Here is an 18,751-nt window from a genome sequence, read left to right on the forward strand (position 1 = left end):
ACCTTTTTTGCTAATTCTTGTATCTGTAGCGGCATTCTTAATAATGTTCAATTTTATTGTGGCTATTGCAAATTCGCTACTACGTTATTTAACAACTTGTCAAATTTTCTTGATGGCTTGTCTTCATCTTGTACGGCGTGCATTCATTTAATAATTGTAATGACGCAATCACACATCGCTATGGCTCAATAGCCACAAAAATACAAAGTATGCCCACGTCTCGAATCATTTATTAACACCAGGAAGTGTACATTCTGGTTTACAAGTAAGATCAAAATAGGTCTTTAGAAAAAATAAAAGTTTGATTCTTCATTTGTGGGACATGCGCTTTAATGTTTTCGTAATTAGAAAAGTAATATTAGAAATGCGTTACTAATTTCAGGTGCGGTGGTGACGGCCAAATGAAATGTGATCCTAAACCATGCAGTCCGGAACCCATGTTGAGGCAAATGATAGCTGCAGCCACGTCAAAGCGAAGAAGATGAGTGAATTAACCGTGTAAAATAGTGACATAAACTACGTCAACCAACAAACTAACAAAAAAAAAAACGAAAGTGATATTGCAGACAATTTATTTTAATTGAAGTTTAGTCCCAAGCTTAAGGAAATGTTTTCTCGGGTGCCAAAAAAAAAATGGACAATTTAGGTATTGTGCCTTTTAACGATATACAGAGATGTGCGATTTTTAATGATGAATAACGAATACGGCAACAGAGTATACATTGGAATAGATTCACCACGTATATTTTCAATGGTTTATTGTACAGCATTTGTGTATAAAAAAAATTTGTTCTAGCTTTGGCCGATTTGATAAAGAAAAATGGCTTTATCGAATTGTGTAATAGTAGTTTAACACGATGATATACGTTTTTTAAGTTGTAAAATAGCTTTTAAATATTCCCAAGAAATGCGAGAAGCACCGAAAATCTTATCGTATTTACCCAGTCTTCTGCGGTTTACTTAAACCTTAAATTGAAAATAAATACGCGGTGGGGCTATTTTCGATTACACCCTGTACATACAAGAGGCGACCTATTTGAAGGCCGAAGATGCAATTTGTATACTCGAATATTACCAGTGGCGGGCGCGGGGAATAAAATTTCAGTAAACTAAAGAATACTAAGACCGCAATCAATCCTCAAACAATTGAGCGTGACGCCAAACGCCAACCCATAATAATATGACTGAATCTTTTTATACTTTTGTAAATGTATATTTACTGGAAATTTCTCTCGGAGTGTGTTACTTTTCTTGTAAGCTAGCAAACTATATCGCGCTAGTAGTATTTACGGTAATTTGTGTTGCGTATCCCTCCCTAATCGAGATCTAGGTTGTTTGACCGGCAGAACAGCACCGTCGAATTGTAGAGAATTTTCGCAGGCCTTAGTGATAAGTTAAGCGATTTCGGAATCGTTTGGGTTTCTGCTGCTTGAACGCCTAGATCGGACCCTGTATATTAACGGATGCTCAATATTATATAGTTTTTTAGGTAAGATATGTAGTATTTATCAATAATAAATAAATTATGTAAATTGCGAATGTTTTGTTTTTGAGACGTCAGAAGTATTTTTATCAAGTCATTTGATGCAGCTCTTGATAAAATAAAGCGAGATTTGCACGTGCTGAGTATAATAAAAATGAAACTCGAACTATATTGCTTTAGGCAAAGATAAGCTACGTTACCTTAAATACTGATCATTCTGAAACCTACGGGGTGCTGTAGGAATATTGGATTATTTATAGACAGGAATTTACGATTCGATTATGACATTATTTCACAGATGTTTGGCCTGCACTCACGAAAAAAGAAAAACTTAGTTAGCGGCCGTTGCCTGAAATTTTGCTGTAGTTTGCGTATATTTGATCACATACCTGAAACCTTCAGTCAGCGAGAAGCGTGTTCGAGCACAACTCTTACTTGGGGTTCACAAGAAAGTTACTCATAAGGAGCCGCCACAGTTGCACAAGAATCGGTTTGCCGTCCCCAGGCACAATGCCGCTCTTTTGTAGCGAAGTATTATAAATATTATAAAAATTATAATATCCTTATCATTATTTAGATCAAAAGTTAAATTTTGTAGTAGTTGGTGCATTACGGGTTTCAAAACTGCAATATTTACCTGAAGAAGACTAGAAATACTTAGTCAGTTGGAACTCTATGCAAGTAAATAATAAATAAAATCCAAAATATCTCAATTTATCAATTTATCAATTGACCTGCAAACAAACGCTTAAATTAAATTCCTACATCAAAAGATATTACAATAATTGTTGCTTAATATTTTCAATACTTTTTAACATAGAGAAATTTTGTTTGATGGATTCCAAATGGATGCCAAATTCGTCCGGTAATGTCCCGGAAATGTACGAAGTGGTTCGTACCGTAGGAAACAAAACTTACGTAATAAAATGACAATTTCCGCACGGTAGATCGGTATATGCTTGAGTATTTAACCGAAGGCAGTATAAGAAATATATTTCGAGAAAATCAAGGTGGATCCTTATATAATTTAGACGTTTGTTCTCTTTTCGTTTCTACTTGCTTTTCCATCTATTTCTTTCTTGGGAAACTTTATTACAGAAACTTATTTGGATACCGACTTTATTATTATTATTATTTAGAGTTCCAGAGTGCAAAAAGTGTAATTGCATATTTAACGGAAACTGACGATTACGATTACACATCATATAAAACTGGAATAGCATTTAAACGATATTTTGTAGGAGAATGTTAAAGATGTAATATTTTTTTTGGCGGTATTTACACTAATTTAAGGATAACCTTATGGTGTTTATCGGTAAGCTGTTGTGGGCGTATTTTCTTCAGTCTATCCCTTTTTGCCAAATTTATTTTATACTATTTTATAATAACTAATGCTAACTAATTTTCGATAAAAATGATTTGAAATTTCAAAAATTGAAACCAATATATCAAAAAACCAAGATTGCAGAAACTGTTACCTTAAATGTAATAAAAATAGTAATTACGTTTACTTACCGTCGGCTAAGATGAAAAAGAAAAAGATTAGATGTGGAAATACTAATTATATAATACCCGTATCTGTGCCTTCGAATTTTTCAGAAACCAATATGTACAAATAAAAGGACATAAAAACTGCACTCCAAAATATATTGTTAAACTTTTCAAAAATTGGATTCCGATGTCTAAAGAACATCAAGTTAACATAACCGAAGAACCCATGCTAGATAAAAAGTACCAATGGAGCGTGGATACTAGTAAGCATTGCATATTTCCAACTGCAAAAATCAATTAAATTCAAAAGAACGATAATACGTAATCATTGAATTTAAATACCTAACCAAAATTGACTTTACTTGTAAACTATAAATAATTTCGCTGTTTTTAAAACAAAATCTTTTTTTTTTGTTTTCGACTTACATTAGTTATGTGCTCCTCAGCACTATGCACTACAAGTTGAGCACAAAAATTGTGACACATCCTTCTCTATCTTTGAAAAGCCCTTTTTGTAGTTTCTCCTCTTAAAACGAAAATCGTATATCACGACAAGAGTTTTATTTTAACATTATTATAATTAATGCAAATTTTCGGATAAACAATAGGAACGAACTAATACATTACGCAAAACAATACAAAAATATTTCACAACTTGGATAATAATTTTCAGCTGTCATCGTCAAAGGTAAATTTATAAAATAGTTTTAGAACAGTTTTAGATACATAGTTATGCTTAGTTATTTGGATATAAGATCTGCACAAAGTATCACTTCTAAGTTGACAAAAATCTCAAATAGAGTAAAAGTATTAAATTGAAAATTTGCTCAGGTGAACCAGTGTATTACGAGGATTCGAGCCTGTAAATGTACTTTCCTCGTCTTATCAATGTGCGTATGCATTTCAAACGGTGAGTCATGAATATTGCTACGGTATCAGTTATTTTATATGATGTCTGGAAATAATGTTCGAGTAATTTCAGAATCTACATGAAAAACTAAGAACATTTTTTTATCTGTACATCGGTCCGAAAATCATAATTTTCAAAATGCAGAGTGTCAAGCTTTTAAAAACTTTTGCTTTGTTTTCGAGAAGAAAAAAACAATTTATTGTATGTCCCTAATTGGCAACAAATTTTAATCGGTTTTTTTATTGATACCTTTAATAACCTTTATGCAATTTCCTTGGAATTTAGCGGTTTGCTATGTAGCGATAAGAGGCCAGCGACATGCAATAAATTGGTTTTTATTACTTTTCTCGAAAATAAAGCAAGATACGAGAAAAATGCAACACAAAAACACAAACGAAGTGTATTTTTAATTGCTTAATTTGACAAAAAAATAAAACCAGTAAAAAAGTCAATCGCGCATTTTTTTTCCGTTAAAAATATGTGATAGTGTGCTTCTCGGTACGCCAATGCATTTCATATTTTTAATTTAATTAATTCTAAAGATCACAATAAACAACACTACTAAATTTCACGGTTTCTTATATTGATGACTTGACAGTATGAGAATTAACAAACGTCAAAATTCAAGTAGGGAATAATATTTCCGAGTAGAAAAATACTATAAGTAAGGCAACGAAACCTAAAATCGAAATATTAATGACTAGAAGAAATTGATTTAACATCATATGTTTTGATAAAACTTTTAAAACTTTTGATTTGGAACACTAAAATGAACTATTCGCTACTTTTTATAAAGCGCTTCTGACTCTTACGACTATGACTTTAAATATGGCCTAAGGATCTTGGAAACAAAATGATTATCATGAAATAATTTGCTATAGAAAATAAAAAAAAATAGAAAAAAAATATTTTAATTATTTCTTGTTTTGTTTGAAAATTAATTTAAAAATTACTTTTCAAGAATGTTGGCAAAGCGCTCAGGAATGGTTTAAAAGAACATATTTTTCATTCGCACCGCTGAAATTTCTTACGAAATTATACGTATCAAAATTTTATAGATGTCTGGAGGTTACTAGAAGAATAATCATATTACAAATCTGTTGGATACATGTAACTTCTAGTACCGGAACGGTACCTCATAACTCTAAAATTAATATCGGTAATATTAATTCCCACCTCCCTAAACTTAAGCATGTCATTGGTAACTACGTAGATGTAACCGCCATAAACGCCGAACCCATCTGGCCATATCAACGTTCTAGAGTTTCGTTCGATGACTTCTGAGTCATCTAAGGGCTCCGAGGTATCCCATTTGTTTATCTGGTCCAGAGGTGACAATCCAAAATATATCGTACCTTCTGAATCACAAATCATACCGTCTAGAAAGCGAAGTAGACTTAAAAGCGTTTAACTGAAATGGCGTACCCACCTGTAGCCCCTTTCTTTCTCCCGTGATTTGTGACGTATTGACTAACGTTTCCAATGGCTACATTTTCCTGCTTCAAAATTGTAGTGGGTATTGAGTAAATGTGGAATGACATTTGTGGCGTATAATACAATAATCTCGGATTGGTAGTTACCGGAGATAGGGCAATACCATTAATGTTGCCAAACATAATATTTCGTACCCCATGGAGTGTAAAATTGAATGCCAACGGATCAGCTCTCATAGTAGCTTTGTCGCGAACTTTCCAGGATTTGTTGAGGAACCTATTATATACCACGATTCCTTAAATGGAAAATGGGATTCTAAAGATACTTTTCTTACAACCTTTGATTAGACATAGACAGTTACCTGGATCCACTGCCGTAATATCACTGATAAACGCCCAATCGCCATCGACTACTAAATCATCGAGGAAGCATCTCTTGTTAATGGCACAAATCTCTTCTGGAAAGTTATATGTTTGGATCAATTTTCCGTTGTCGTTTGTGTCGAATAACATTAACTTTCCAGGGCACTGTGTCAAGTTAGATCTTCGCGTACCATCCAGCGCCCACAGTACTCCGTTCGGGTCGATTTCTACACTAAGTACGTCCTACAATCGCATTAAGATTAATTTGGGTTAGGGATTTCTCGTAGATCTCTCCCAAAACTGCTATGTGTACCAGTAAAGATGAACAAGATTGTCCGCTATTAAAGTCCCAATTGGGATAGGGTTTCAGTAGGGGGTTGTGTTTATCATCTTTTAGAGACACTGTAGCTAGCGTTACCCTGGCCGACGTTTTGTTTCGAATAAGCGTTAAATAAACTGTATCTCTGTATACTTTAATACCGGTGATTACGTCCTCGCCTAGAAGAAATACAAAAAGTAACTTAATCGACAACTAAATATTAAAATTTAAAGTTAGATACAGTAGATATAGTAATATGTAAATAATAAATTTATGTCCAAACTGGGTGTTACAAATCCGTTTCATGTCATTGGGATCTCAGCAACTGTAAGAGTATTTCCTCCGATAAAAGTCCAATTTTTTCAACATCAGAACGGATTTACACTGAGCAACCGTGAACCATGACAACCGTAATCATAAATATCAAATAGATAAGAAATCTAAATTCAGCTCGTAATAACTTTGTTGGAGTAAATTTTAAACAGTTAGAAGATATCATTTGAATATCCAGAAGTCCATTGGGGCCATTTAAAGCTGTTAGTTATTATTTCATTAATTTTTATTTGAATACAGTGAGAGATGTCCCTTAATACATGATAATCCATTAACTACAATTAACACATATATTCTGTTCTGTTCTAAAGAAAAAATAAATAACAAAGTTGTCCATTCATTTTGTCAAAGATTTTAATTATGTATGAAAATCAGTGTCTATTTTCCCAGTTGCGATAGGTGAAAAATAATAATAAAAAATCAATTTGGCATTCTTGTTTTTTTCACTGATCACGAACTTATACTGTAGTGTAATACGCTTTGTATTGATAATAGATGCAATACACCATTATTTTCGGTATTAAATTTCCTTCTAGCGCACATTAAAAATTGTTAAAAATTATATTTGTCCGATATTTTTTTAGCCACGTTGACGAGTTTCCAGGGTTTCCGATTATATTTGAGTGCTACGAACTGATATAATGATGGATGATGGTAGAGTAAAGACCTGCCGTATTTGATTCTTAATTTTTGTTATGGACCTGTCAGCATTCTGTTTATTTAACTTTTATTTTTTTAACATTTTATCGAAATTGTTGAGTGTTATCAGTTTATTATCAGGTTATGGAATTGTTGAGTTAAATGACCAACTCTTAAGAAATTGCTTACCAGGTACGTAGCCAAACTCTTTTCTTTGAACTTCCGACTGCCAATCAAAGTCAATGTAATTCCATCGAAAATACGTCCGAAACTTATTGCACTGGACTGACAGACATATCGACCATACAAGTATACTGATAAATACCACCCTCGACATCTTGTCCAATAACTTTCATTAAGTTTGGTTAGTTTGACTAAAATTGACTCAAGACGCGTGTTATATATACATATGGGGAAGCTTCAAACAAGTCGTGCGATAAGCGTATTAAATTCGTTCGAATCTTTTGTTGTTTGTTTTATAATATAAGATAAGACACGCGCAAATAATCGAACGTATTTGCATAAGTCAATCAAAATGACCGATAATGGTCAATTTGCATATTTTGGCGAAAAGCGCATTGCGACAAAAAATGAAAATGAGCGAATTTTTTCATTATAGATAAAATTTGTGGGTATGGTGAAATTAAGTAGTTTACACTAAATATAAAATTTTGTAAAATTATACGGCAGAAAGTTAATCAATAAATACATAAAAAGCTACGCACGCTCTACTTGCTGGAAGTTTATATTTAAAACATTTTTTATGGTCCAACTGGTCGGTTTGGCATCTATCTGATTTAAAGCTTCATATAGAAGGATATGGAGAATGAATAAAGATATTTCAATTTCAATGCAACTTCATTTTTGGATTCTATGAAAAATTTTGAAACTTTTAATGTGACACATATTATCGCTTCCTTGAAGTGTTTTTCAGATAAAAAATATTTTGTAGAAAATTTTGCGAAGAACATCTACAATAAAAAAAATATCTGTCAACCGTTTTAGATAAAAATATGAAATTTTATTTACGGCTTATCAAGGCTGCTCCTTTATATATGAGATTTAAGCTACAAGCATACAAGTATAAAGGTAAATTAAGCGTGAATTTTAATCCGATCTCCGTATCGGTATTTTTATAATTTATCATATTTTATTAAATGCAAGAAAATATTATATTGCGGATATGGGAATTCTTTATTTATTTTATTTTCAACGATATGCCTACTTTATTTGATTATATTCGAAAATTAGGTATGTAAGGACACGGTCCAAAGTTATTTCCAAAAGTTCGCTGGTAAAGCTCTTGTTATAATTAGCAATGTATTAGTACATTATGCAACAAATGAGGTAAAAGCGCGCAGCGGATAAACGAGTGACCCAATGTGTTGCTTACTATACTTTGTCTACGACCGTTAATTTTTGAGCACATTTTTGCAAAACAACACGAATGCATTCACTGACATGTGCGTCAGAATTGACAAACGTGGAAATTTAAGCCTTGCGGTAAAATCTCCGAAAAAATCCGATTGCTCCCGAACCCGTGCGGTAATATCGCGGAAATATCCGGTCTCGGATCCGTGGGATCACGTGGTAAGGTGACGCTTTCCATATGCTAGGTCGGTGTATAATTAGGTATTTTACAGAAGGGAGTAGAAAAAATTAATTTAATTTAATTTAATTCTGAAATAATATTAATGCACGAAAATTCGAAATTGCTTTCTGTTTTAGGACGCGGAATATTGATTTAGCAATAATTTCAATTTAGATCGCAGAGTGTGTTCTATGCGGTAAAGTCTGTTCATAGATATAAGAAAGCTGTAAGAATGAAATATGGCCGAACAGGTCCGTACTTTGCTTATAATTTAATTATTTGGTGTTTTGTTAGGAAAGATGTATTTATGTTTAAATCTAAAATAAAATTAAAAATTATTTTTATTACCTACTTAAATTACTTAAAATTATTCACATAATATATCAGTATCACTATCGCCATCATCGCCTGTTCCAATTATTATTTGTTCTATATTATTTGCAATATGGATATACGATTGCTCTGCTTTTTCTATATGTTTAACAGAATTTGCCCAACTTTGTGGAGGGATGATAAAAACTTCGGTTTCTATAAGTTTGAGGACATTGGAGTTAACACGGGGAAAAACATTGTTACCACGAATGGCAGATTTCAGTTGGTGCCAAACATGTTCAATAGGATTAAATATACAGTGGTAAGGTGGAAGCCTTAAAACTGTATGCCCTAGATTTTATGCATAATTATCACAGACGTATTCCTTTTGTAGGTTCAAGCTTTGTAGAACCTAAATTAATTGCTTTTTGGTATAATCTTCGTGAAAATAAATGTCGTTATTATACATGTAGTTTTGGATTGTTGCTTTTGTGTCACATGAGGAAGGGGTTTTAGTCAACTGTCTACCGAGATAACTTGCATTGTCCATTACAATTACGCAATTACGAGGAATGTTTGGAACTAGTTTGTTTTTAAACCAACTTTCAAATAAATCAGCGGTGGTGTCTCCCTGGTAGTCCAGAGAAGAATCCTTTAATATTTTCCGCAGACAGAGAAAGTCCATTTGGAATCCAACCATCTTTAGAGCCAGCATTCAAAATTCTTTTACCTCTTTTTGATGGCGCGTCTGTTTTAAACTTATGAGTTGAGTCAATCCAACCCTTTTCCGGGGTATCATAAGTGTCGAACCAGCTTTCATCCAAGTAAATAATTGGCTTTTGTTATTCTCTGTAAATCCTAATTTTTTCTAGATATTCCAATCGCCATTTCCGAATTTTAAAAGATTCCATTAAAACTTGCCTTGTGCCAATTTTTTTAAATCTAAAACCCATGTGTTGAATACACTTCCATAAGGTAGTTCTGCCACATTTAACACCGGTTTCGTCTTTGCAAGCCTCCTAATTAAGATATTTAATGTAGGCATGCTTTGTTCCTCGTACAACTGGTAAATTTTAGGCCGTATTATATCTGGAACACTTTCATCTACACACGAGAAAATGTCAACATCGCTTCTTTTTTCCTCGATGAAATAGGATTATTCACAATTTTCGTCAATGTGGCCGTTTCTTATAAAGATGCTTGCTTGCTGGCACCACGTTCAATGGGAGTTAAATAAACATTGTCTATAACTTCCTTAGTCTCAAAAGAATAGCGTTTTCTACATTTGGGAGGGACCATCTTCTGAGATACACTAGACTCGCACATATGTTGCATAATTCGCATCCGATTCAACACACGATGTATTACACACGGAATAAGAATGATTACTAATAAACTTAAACTAAGTAGTATACCAAACCAAAGAATATTAAACACAGGTAGGTATAAAATTATTTTCTATTACGGACCACAATTTTACCTGAATTTAAATTCCGAAACTTTAGGAAATAATCTTGTTGCATTGTATGTTAATGACCACCCTTGGATAATCCCATCCAAAAGCAATTGGTCACTTTCTTATATCTACGAACAGATCATACCTCGATTAAATAACAATAACTCTTTCGTACATAGTACGTAGTTTTCACGCACATTGAGTATACCTTATAAAGGTTACTCAGGGGATTTTTATTCGAGATATCGGTCATTTAGAGTTTCCAATGCATTTAGATTTACAAATAGTATGCTTTGACGATTTAAACAAATGCAATACACGCGCTTTCAAACATCATTTTGTCAAATTTTCTTAAATATTTCCCAATGTTGCGGGCATTTTTAAAGGTATTGAAGTCACTGTTATTAAGTTTTGTATTCATCGGAAAATTAATTATTTAATTGTATATTGTGCAACGCACTTTAGGCACAAGTTTGTTTAGGCGTGAGCGTAATAAGAAATTTATAAACTTGTTGCATATTATTCTTTTTCTACGGCCATTAGTTTTTAAGTAGACTTTTAACAAACAGCAAGAGTCCATTAACTGAGTGCCGTGTGACGTTACCATCAGAACTGGCAAACGTCAAAATGCCATCACTGTGTTGATTAATCAATCTTGTCTTCCGAAAACTTACGGCGGCTAACAACACATGACGAATGTAACGGGAATGCTTGGCGTGATTAATGAAGGTGACGTTTAAAGTAATACTTTGCGCATGCGTAACCAGTGGATAATTTAGTATTTCAAACGATATTTTAAAAAGGGCACGTGTTAAAGAAATAATCTCGAAAGTAATGTTGTACAGAGCAACATTTACAGGATATAACTATTTGCAGGTTCAAAAAGTTATTTTTATTTAATCGACGTACAAAAGCAAACTCCTCAGAACAAAGAACATTAATTCCACATTTTAATGTAAAAATGTTATTAGTTCAGGCAATGAATTTTCACTTGAAGACCCTGTATTCTGATTATCTACTTTTGTGCTAAACGAAGAAGTTTTACCAAGTTTTACCATTGATCATGAAACACCCTGTGTAAAGATAAATACATGGCACGTTTTTTTCGTAATATCCCAGCAATTATTATTAATATCGACAAATTTTATATGGAAGGAAATTAATGATACAGCGTGATTCTGGGAGCAAAAATATATCAACCCAATCCTGACGCCGAGAACCGTTCTGACATTTGAACTTTTTGAAAGTTTTATTGACTACACCACATACGTTCTCTTCCAAACCGTGATGCGTGCCTTCAATGAATCGCTTGGCACATTATATATCTTATGCATACATACCTGCTACATAGCCAAATTGGGACGCATGTTCGGCAGAATTCCATGTGAAATTAATATATTCCCATTCGAATTGAACTCGAAACGGCCTTTGAGGATACTGTTCTACAAGGGCCAAAATTACAGTTATAATCGCAACAACAGCCGTAGAGCTCATCAAAAACCCGACAAGTAAAAACTTGCGCCAAAACATGTTCCCGACAAAAGCTGCAGCTTCGTAAGCGGATGTTTTGCCAATGTCCATCGGAAATCGATCAGGTTAATATTTAAAATGTGAGAACTTGATTTTGTGCTAATAAATAAGAGATGCATTATAGCGCATACACAATTGATGCATGGCGTGATAATGAATAGATAAGGAAAATGAAAAAAATATCTTAATCTAAAGTAGTTGTAGTTGAGATAATTTCTGACGCAATTAACGAATTAATATGTACAAAATCACTTGACTGGTTGAATAACAGTTCTGGATCTGCGAACATCAATATCAAATCTATTTTTGACAAGGAAACAGCTAATTATTACTGCCTTAATTAATATTATCGATCGTCAAAAAAATTATATCGAGATCTTTGTTATGGTTTTGGTTTTTTGCTAGAAACTGAATATAATCATTTATAGTTGTGAAAAAATGACACACGAAAATCACTGACTACTGCATTCATTTATAAATAACGAAAGAAAACACATATTACCTTGGAAAACATCTTAAAACATATACTTTTCTTCCTTCTAAAATTCTTTGTCTTAAAATAAATTGTAATAAAAGTTAAACTTTTCAATAAGAAGTAAATTGAAACTACAACTGTCAGTAAAAAACTTCTTAAGATTTTGATGTGTTATATATATATATATATATATATATATATATATATATATATATATATATATATATATATATATATATATATATATATATATATATATATATATATATATATATATATATATATATATATATATTTTCACGTATTGATTCACGGATGGAAAATTGTGATGACACTATGTTCCGGGATATCATCTGTTCGTACTTTTTCACAAACAGCGCTAATAATGGACAATTAAAAAAAATAATAAATTTGTGAGTATGACTATTATTTGTAATTTTTAAATTCGTATATGTCTACTGTTTAAGATATTCTGTGTTAGACGTTTTATTTTTTGATAGCGAACTAATTCTTTGTATGATCTCGCTTTTTTTGTCCTTTGTTTTGCAGTTTTTGAGAAAGACCTGGTTTGCCGGTCGAAACGTCAATGACAATTACAGTGTTTTAAAATTATTTGTGAGTTTTGTTGACTGTGGACCAAACCCTAAGAATCAACCTATAAAAAATATACAAGGATCCAAGAAAAGCATAATTTCAACTATATATTCTCAGAAAACACTTCGAGTGTTCGAAGTGTTTTCGGAGCGCGAGCATTGAAGATGCCAAGTGAGATTTTGGCGAAACGTCTGCAGGATTCCAGTCGGATGCAGGATTTGCAGGATTCCAGTCGGATGCAGGATTCCAGTCGGAGTTCAACGAGCGAACGGATGATATCCCGGAGTATAGTGTCATCACATTTTTTCCATCCGTGAATCAATACGTGAGAATATATATATATATATATATATATATATATATATATATATATATATATATATATATATATATATAAAGGATAATCCGAATTATAATGGAGATATACAGCATATTCAGCAGATAAAAATAAGTAAAGAGCTTCATATAAACTTATGGGCCAAAATACTTTGTTCTATAATAAAGTAATAATAAGTAAGTAATAAGTAAAAAGTGGTAGGCACTTTTTAAAATGATTTTTTATTAAAACGGTCTCACGAACGCCACTGGATAACGAAAAACAAATTTATCTATTCTAGAAATTTGTTTTTAAGTAGCAATAATAAGTTTAAATCTAGAAGATTTTTTTTTAACAAGAAAAAACGTTTTTTTGCAATATTGCAATTTAATATCTCCAAAAGAATTTTAGAACACAATTTTATATGAACTATTTTACTTATTTTTATATGCTGAATATGCCATTAAGTCATAATATGAACAACCCTGTATATGAACCATTGAGACATTTTATGCTGGAGTAAGTTTTCATACTTGGCCATTCATATTGAGCTGATACTGGGGAAACTTATTGTCAGTAATACACTACCATTCTAAGTAATCTGGAATAAGTCTAATTTAATTATTATTATTAAGTTAAACATACACAATTATGTACATTACTCACTTGGACCACACTATTTGCCAATCTTTCATGTCCTTGTTTAAAAAAGTATCAAATCAATGGTTCTTATAAAGGACAATAAAATGAAATCTAATCACAGAATTTATCATAAATCATCAAAATTAACAATACAATTTTTAGGAATTAAATCCAACAATTTTTCATATGCCTTGAGTGTAGCCTCTTCATTGCAAGACTCTATAGTCACTTTCACTTTGTACACACTGAAAAAAAAGTCAATTATAAAAAAAAACATGGGGGTTTAAATTGATATACTATACATAATGTCAAAAAAGCTTTTAAAGGATTGTTCTGTATGTGTTGTTTTTTAATAAATTATTTGAGATTTATACCAGTCCTTAATTATGAGTGAGTGAATTAGTGCCTGTTTTATTTTACAGAATACAGAAATTGATTGTATTTGACATTTAATATTCATTTACAGCACATCTAATGATGCAAAAACAATAATTGGACTTTTTATGTAGCAATCTGTGCAAAAGGGCACATGTAAAATAATTACATTATTTCTTATGTGCCTTCCATACAGTTCATATCATAAAAATAAGAAAAAACTTAGTTTCCAAAATACAGGGTGTTAAATATTTATTCAAAATAACTAACAAAAAATGAAGAAAGTGGCTGGCATACATTTTATAATTTAACAATACTAATTCTTGAGACACCTCTGGGTGCTGCACTAAACACCAGTTTTAATCTAGATAACACAAATTAAGCCCTTTATCATTGCAAATACATACAAACTATAAACAGGTGCACATTTAGATTTTGAAAATGTTTTTCTTGGTGTAAAAGTCAATGTTGTGGATGTGCGCTTTTCCAAATAGCCAATTCATTAACAAAACACACTCAGATCACTTGGTATATAATTAAAAATTAATGCAATTTTTATATTATTAATATTAGGTTAATTTTTAACAATTGAATTTAAATTATTCAAAAAATCTTTAATAGCAGACAATTATTTTGATTCAAATTCACTATATTAATATTTTAAAGAAAAAAAAATTGCAAAGTAGTCCCTTATTACCACTATTGTTTTCAATTTTTCAATACCTACCTATCATAAAGTTTGGGGTAGCAACCAAACTCTACCTCAGGAAACTCTTGCACAAGAATCTCGAGTTCCTTTACTATTTCACACTCCTCCATTGTACAATAAACAACTTTTGAAAAGAATCTTCTAGTTGAATTAAATAAAACAGGTCCTACACTTAAAAATGACTTTCTTAGCAATTCTGGTATCCCAGGAAACATATACACATTATGCACTGAAACATTGGGATATAACAATCTGCCACCATCAACTGTAGCATAGTGCAACCTTGAAGATTTTGGAATCTAAAATAGAACTGGACATTAATATACAATTAACAAAATGATCTTAATACCTACATAAGCAAGCTTCATCCCAGCATTCAAACTTTTAATACTTTTGTAGAATCGCATGCAAATTTCTTTCAAGTCAGAATTTAAATATATTGATTCACCAAAAGCATGTGCTACGGCTGATATAAACATTTTAGTATACAATAAATACTCAGAAAATAAAGAAAATACAAACCTTCATAAGTTAAGTCATCATGAGTAGGGCCTATGCCTCCTGTTGTTAAAATGTAGTCAAACTTATTGGACACCAATCTAACTTCTGCGGAAATGTCTTCTATGTCATCTGGCACCACAGAAATCTGCAAGATTCATCTTTAAAAGAAACATCCTAACCCAAGGTGGTCATTACATTTTGTAAGAGATCCAAACCTTCTTTAACTTTACACCAAGCTTGTGCAATTCCTGAGCCAAAAATTTGGAGTTGGTGTCCATTACTTGACCTTTCAGGATTTCATCCCCGATAACTGAGGAAAACATAAGCGCATTTTTATATATTCCTTTTGGCTATTCTTCATACAAACCCAAAATTCCGGCTGTTGTACACTTAGAATCCTTATTGGAATACCTTTTATAATTGTATTTCGATTTGGGAATGATCCGGTTAACAACCCTGGTGCACATCTTGTGATTGTTATAGATCTATATAACATACAAAAATTTATAATAAATACTATGAAATATAAATAAAGATTATTTCCCCTGACAGATTTAACCACAGCTCGTTCATAGCACAGAACGCTAAGATCCTTGTTTAGTTGTGTCCAGAGAATAACCCAACAAAAATTAGTTTATTTACAGATTATGCTACCAGATGCTCCTCTTTGTTTAGTCAAATAAAATACTCATGACGACTACAAAATGCGAGAGATTATTTCTGAGACAACTGTCAATTCTTGTTTCACAATAAAAAATAAACAACCAAAATATGTGCAAATTTCTGTTTCTATTTTGTCTTTAACATTTTTTTGTAAGGTGCCATTTTAATGTTATAGATTTGTGTACGAATTCATGTTTAACTTATTAGTTGCCATTTTGAAATTAAAATTTGCAATCTGTGCAATATAAATAAAATATACAAATATAAATGTAATAACGAATTCAAGTTTAGGATTGCAACGTGGCCTATTGGCAACATTGGAGACGAATTTTTTAAATAGATTGCTAACATAACCTTGCTTTTCTGAAATTGTTTGGGCAATTTCGTGCATAATACTATTTCATAAAGTTTTAAGTGATTAGTGTCTTGATCTAGATGTTTAACTAAGAACGAAGTCTTCAAAAAACAAAAGTTTTTTTTCCCAATTGATACTGCGATTCTGAAACACATCGGAGTAAGTAGTTTTAATTTTTGTTTTATTGTTGTTCCAATTTTCAATTGAGCTTCAACACAGTTTGGAATCAGAAAATGAAATTGTTCGCCCTTTACTTTACCTCGAAGGTATTTTTTTGTGTGACGTATGTTTAACCATTAAATGCAGATTCATGATGTAGGCTCTAGTCTTTGCGAATTCACCATAATTAATGTGAATTAATGCCTGTGCCAATCTTCTTCGTTAAAATCAGCTGCAGGGGTTCTTGCGCATTCGCCAGGAATGCGAAGCGATACTTCCAAATATGTGACTGCAAGTTACCCTGGAAATTTGAACCTAAGCTTCAACCTGTACTTTAACATTTTATTTACCCAATTTCTTGTCGAAAGAACAGATTATTAATAGATTATTACTAATAGCACCGCACTTTTTTAAGCAAGACTTTTGTTTTGAAAATGACTTCTTTGACTTTTCACTCTTAGGTTTTAGAGCAATCTTTTTTTACGTTTATGCTTGTGTACTACTAACGAAAATGGCCCCTGTTCAATAAAATCCGGCTTCTATATAGGACACTCTACGACCAAATTTAATTTCGACCAGAAATGTCTGCCGGTCAATAAACGAGGCCGATTCTAGTTTCCTTGAATGTCCAACTAAATAATGTAGGCAGGCGTCCCGCGGGAAAACGTTTCATTTATTTTGGGAATGCCTTCATTTTTCTGGAAGTGGGCCTGAGAGGATTACATGATACAGATTAAAAGAGATTGGATACTCTGATATTCGGAATGGATTTCGTCTTTGTTTTTTTGAAACTTTTTTTCATTTATATTAAATGCAATGTACGTCAGGAGTATGAGATGGGTTCCTGTTTTTCGTTTGATTTTTTTTTAATTGAATGTATGACCCCTGCTAGCCAACCCAAACAACACCTTTATTCCATCGCCAGTTCCATAGTTGTTTTTTTTTAATTAATCCGTGCTCTAGGTAAAAGGACTTGACTATAAATAATTAGTTATTCAAATCGTTAGTATATTATAATTCTTTTTACAAAACTTCTGGATTCCTCCTGCGTCGGTTTTTGCTGAGTCGAACTTGGTAACGTTTCGCCAGTCATTCTGTTGGCTTCTTCAGAGCTTGACTGAAACTCGCTCGCATTTTACTCTGTACCTGCTTATATATCGTTTGAGGGGGGCGGAGTTAAATAAGAGGCATAAAAGCCGTCTCGGATGACTGATTCCCATATTGGTGGCAGGTAAAGGTCTAAGTGATTAAGATTGTTTATAGATTTCTATAGACTCTCGGTTTTTTCGTTGGTAGAAAAATAATATTACTTATAAGATATGCTATTTTACTGACTATTAATAACATGGTTCGTTTTATTTTACTCGGGGTGAACTCATAATCGTTTTTTTAAGTACAAGCGAATTATAATTAATAATTCTTCCTTGAATTTATCGTTTTCAAACCGTTCACGATTTTTAGTGAATGTTTTGGATAGATAGACCGCTAACTTGTGTATGTATATACCTAAAATAAATTTATTAGATACAGTTTCGATCGAAACATCGTTTATAGTGATATGCTAAATTGAGAAAAGTTTCGTTCTCAAAAACTCAACGCACCCCTTAGAACAATCTCCAGTTGTTTCCACTGCTGCCATATTACTGGCTGATTATACATTCGAACATAACTGAACGATTACCTGTCCAAGATTGATAGTTATTCTTAACTATATGCTGTCTGCTATTTCCACGTAGATTTTTGAGGGAAATCTACGTTTTTCGAACTGTCTAATGAGAACTAGTAAGAACTTTGAAAACTTAAAGCCGAGCTTGATGTTAATGGTTCCACCAATCTGCTTAGTTTAAGTTTCTTGCTAACATAGCTTCCTGTACATCATCTTTACAGTTCTTTGGTGGCTTTCTTTTTTTTTTCTGGAAGCACCCAATCTCAGATTTTCTTTGAAAATTTATTCCATTTGAATTGCAACTTAAGCATTTTACTTTCGATCTTTCGTTTGGGTTCTATTACTTCTTCTCCAGTAATCCATTTCAAGAGCCAACATTCATTCCTTATTTCGTTTGGTCAATTCCCATGTTTCTGATCCATAAATAGAAAGATTG

At 32.3% G+C, this 18,751-nt stretch overlaps 4 protein-coding genes across 13 annotated transcripts in view; 2 read left to right on the forward strand and 2 right to left on the reverse strand.

Moving 5' to 3' along the window:
• The window catches only part of LOC132703172 (titin homolog), a 59,932-nt gene extending 58,401 nt beyond the window's left edge, over nucleotides 1-1,531 (forward strand). Inside the window, exon 9 of the mRNA XM_060672302.1 lies at nucleotides 383-1,531. Within this exon, the coding sequence (XP_060528285.1) occupies nucleotides 383-485 (103 nt within the window). The 3' untranslated portion in view covers nucleotides 486-1,531. The remainder of the gene's footprint in view (nucleotides 1-382) is intronic.
• Nucleotides 1,532-3,453: 1,922 nt separating this feature from the next.
• Nucleotides 3,454-12,378, reverse strand: LOC132703680 (protein yellow-like). 3 transcript variants are annotated; one of them, XM_060673087.1, is made up of 6 exons: nucleotides 11,531-11,634; nucleotides 7,161-10,475; nucleotides 5,994-6,178; nucleotides 5,680-5,923; nucleotides 5,314-5,613; nucleotides 3,454-5,263 (listed from the first exon to the last, which is right to left on the reverse strand). In XM_060673087.1, exons 2-6 carry the CDS (start codon nucleotides 7,306-7,308, stop codon nucleotides 4,974-4,976), a joined length of 1,167 nt encoding a protein of 388 aa, XP_060529070.1. In that variant the 5' UTR covers nucleotides 7,309-10,475; nucleotides 11,531-11,634; the 3' UTR covers nucleotides 3,454-4,973. The 3 variants fall into 3 exon arrangements, with proteins under 3 accessions (XP_060529070.1, XP_060529069.1, XP_060529068.1); XM_060673086.1 differs by having other exon boundaries at nucleotides 7,161-11,655; XM_060673085.1 differs by lacking the exons at nucleotides 7,161-10,475; nucleotides 11,531-11,634 and adding an exon at nucleotides 11,671-12,378 and having other exon boundaries at nucleotides 3,457-5,263.
• Nucleotides 11,691-16,061, reverse strand: LOC132703681 (FAD synthase-like). 7 transcript variants are annotated; one of them, XR_009619123.1, is made up of 7 exons: nucleotides 15,840-16,061; nucleotides 15,688-15,782; nucleotides 15,494-15,617; nucleotides 15,325-15,437; nucleotides 14,990-15,270; nucleotides 13,912-14,132; nucleotides 11,691-11,772 (listed from the first exon to the last, which is right to left on the reverse strand). XR_009619123.1 is itself a non-coding variant. In XM_060673089.1 (6 exons), exons 1-6 carry the CDS (start codon nucleotides 15,937-15,939, stop codon nucleotides 14,015-14,017), a joined length of 831 nt encoding a protein of 276 aa, XP_060529072.1. In that variant the 5' UTR covers nucleotides 15,940-16,061; the 3' UTR covers nucleotides 13,523-14,014. The 7 variants fall into 7 exon arrangements, 1 of the variants encoding a protein (XP_060529072.1); XR_009619122.1 differs by lacking the exon at nucleotides 11,691-11,772 and adding an exon at nucleotides 13,523-13,846; XR_009619121.1 differs by lacking the exon at nucleotides 11,691-11,772 and adding an exon at nucleotides 13,523-13,857.
• Nucleotides 16,062-16,502: 441 nt separating this feature from the next.
• Nucleotides 16,503-18,751, forward strand: part of LOC132704172 (TOX high mobility group box family member 4-like) — a 428,384-nt gene continuing 426,135 nt past the window's right edge. For both annotated transcript variants that reach the window (XM_060674021.1, XM_060674022.1), the window contains exon 1: nucleotides 16,503-16,649. The gene's annotated coding sequence lies outside the window, so the exon portion shown is untranslated. The remainder of the gene's footprint in view (nucleotides 16,650-18,751) is intronic.

The sequence above is a fragment of the Cylas formicarius genome, unplaced genomic scaffold (genome assembly GCF_029955315.1).
Source record: "Cylas formicarius isolate icCylForm1 unplaced genomic scaffold, icCylForm1.1 PGA_scaffold_6__28_contigs__length_40554024, whole genome shotgun sequence".
NCBI classification, from domain to species: Eukaryota; Metazoa; Arthropoda; class Insecta; order Coleoptera; family Brentidae; genus Cylas; species Cylas formicarius.

Coding starts and splice junctions, on each gene's coding strand:
- LOC132703681 (XM_060673089.1), bottom strand. CDS start 15,939: ATGTGCACCAGGGTTGTTAACCGGATCATTCCCAAATCGAAATACAAT. Junction 15,618..15,687: donor TTGGTGTAAAGTTAAAGAAG/GTTTGGATCTCT, acceptor TGAATCTTGCAG/ATTTCTGTGGTGCCAGATGA. Junction 15,438..15,493: donor TGATGACTTAACTTATGAAG/GTTTGTATTTTC, acceptor TGTTTATATCAG/CCGTAGCACATGCTTTTGGT.
- LOC132703680 (XM_060673085.1), bottom strand. CDS start 11,911: ATGGACATTGGCAAAACATCCGCTTACGAAGCTGCAGCTTTTGTCGGG. Junction 6,179..11,670: donor CCAATTTGGCTATGTAGCAG/GTATGTATGCAT, acceptor TATTTCTTCTAG/GCGAGGACGTAATCACCGGT. Junction 5,264..5,313: donor GAGAAAGAAAGGGGCTACAG/GTGGGTACGCCA, acceptor TTCGCTTTCTAG/ACGGTATGATTTGTGATTCA.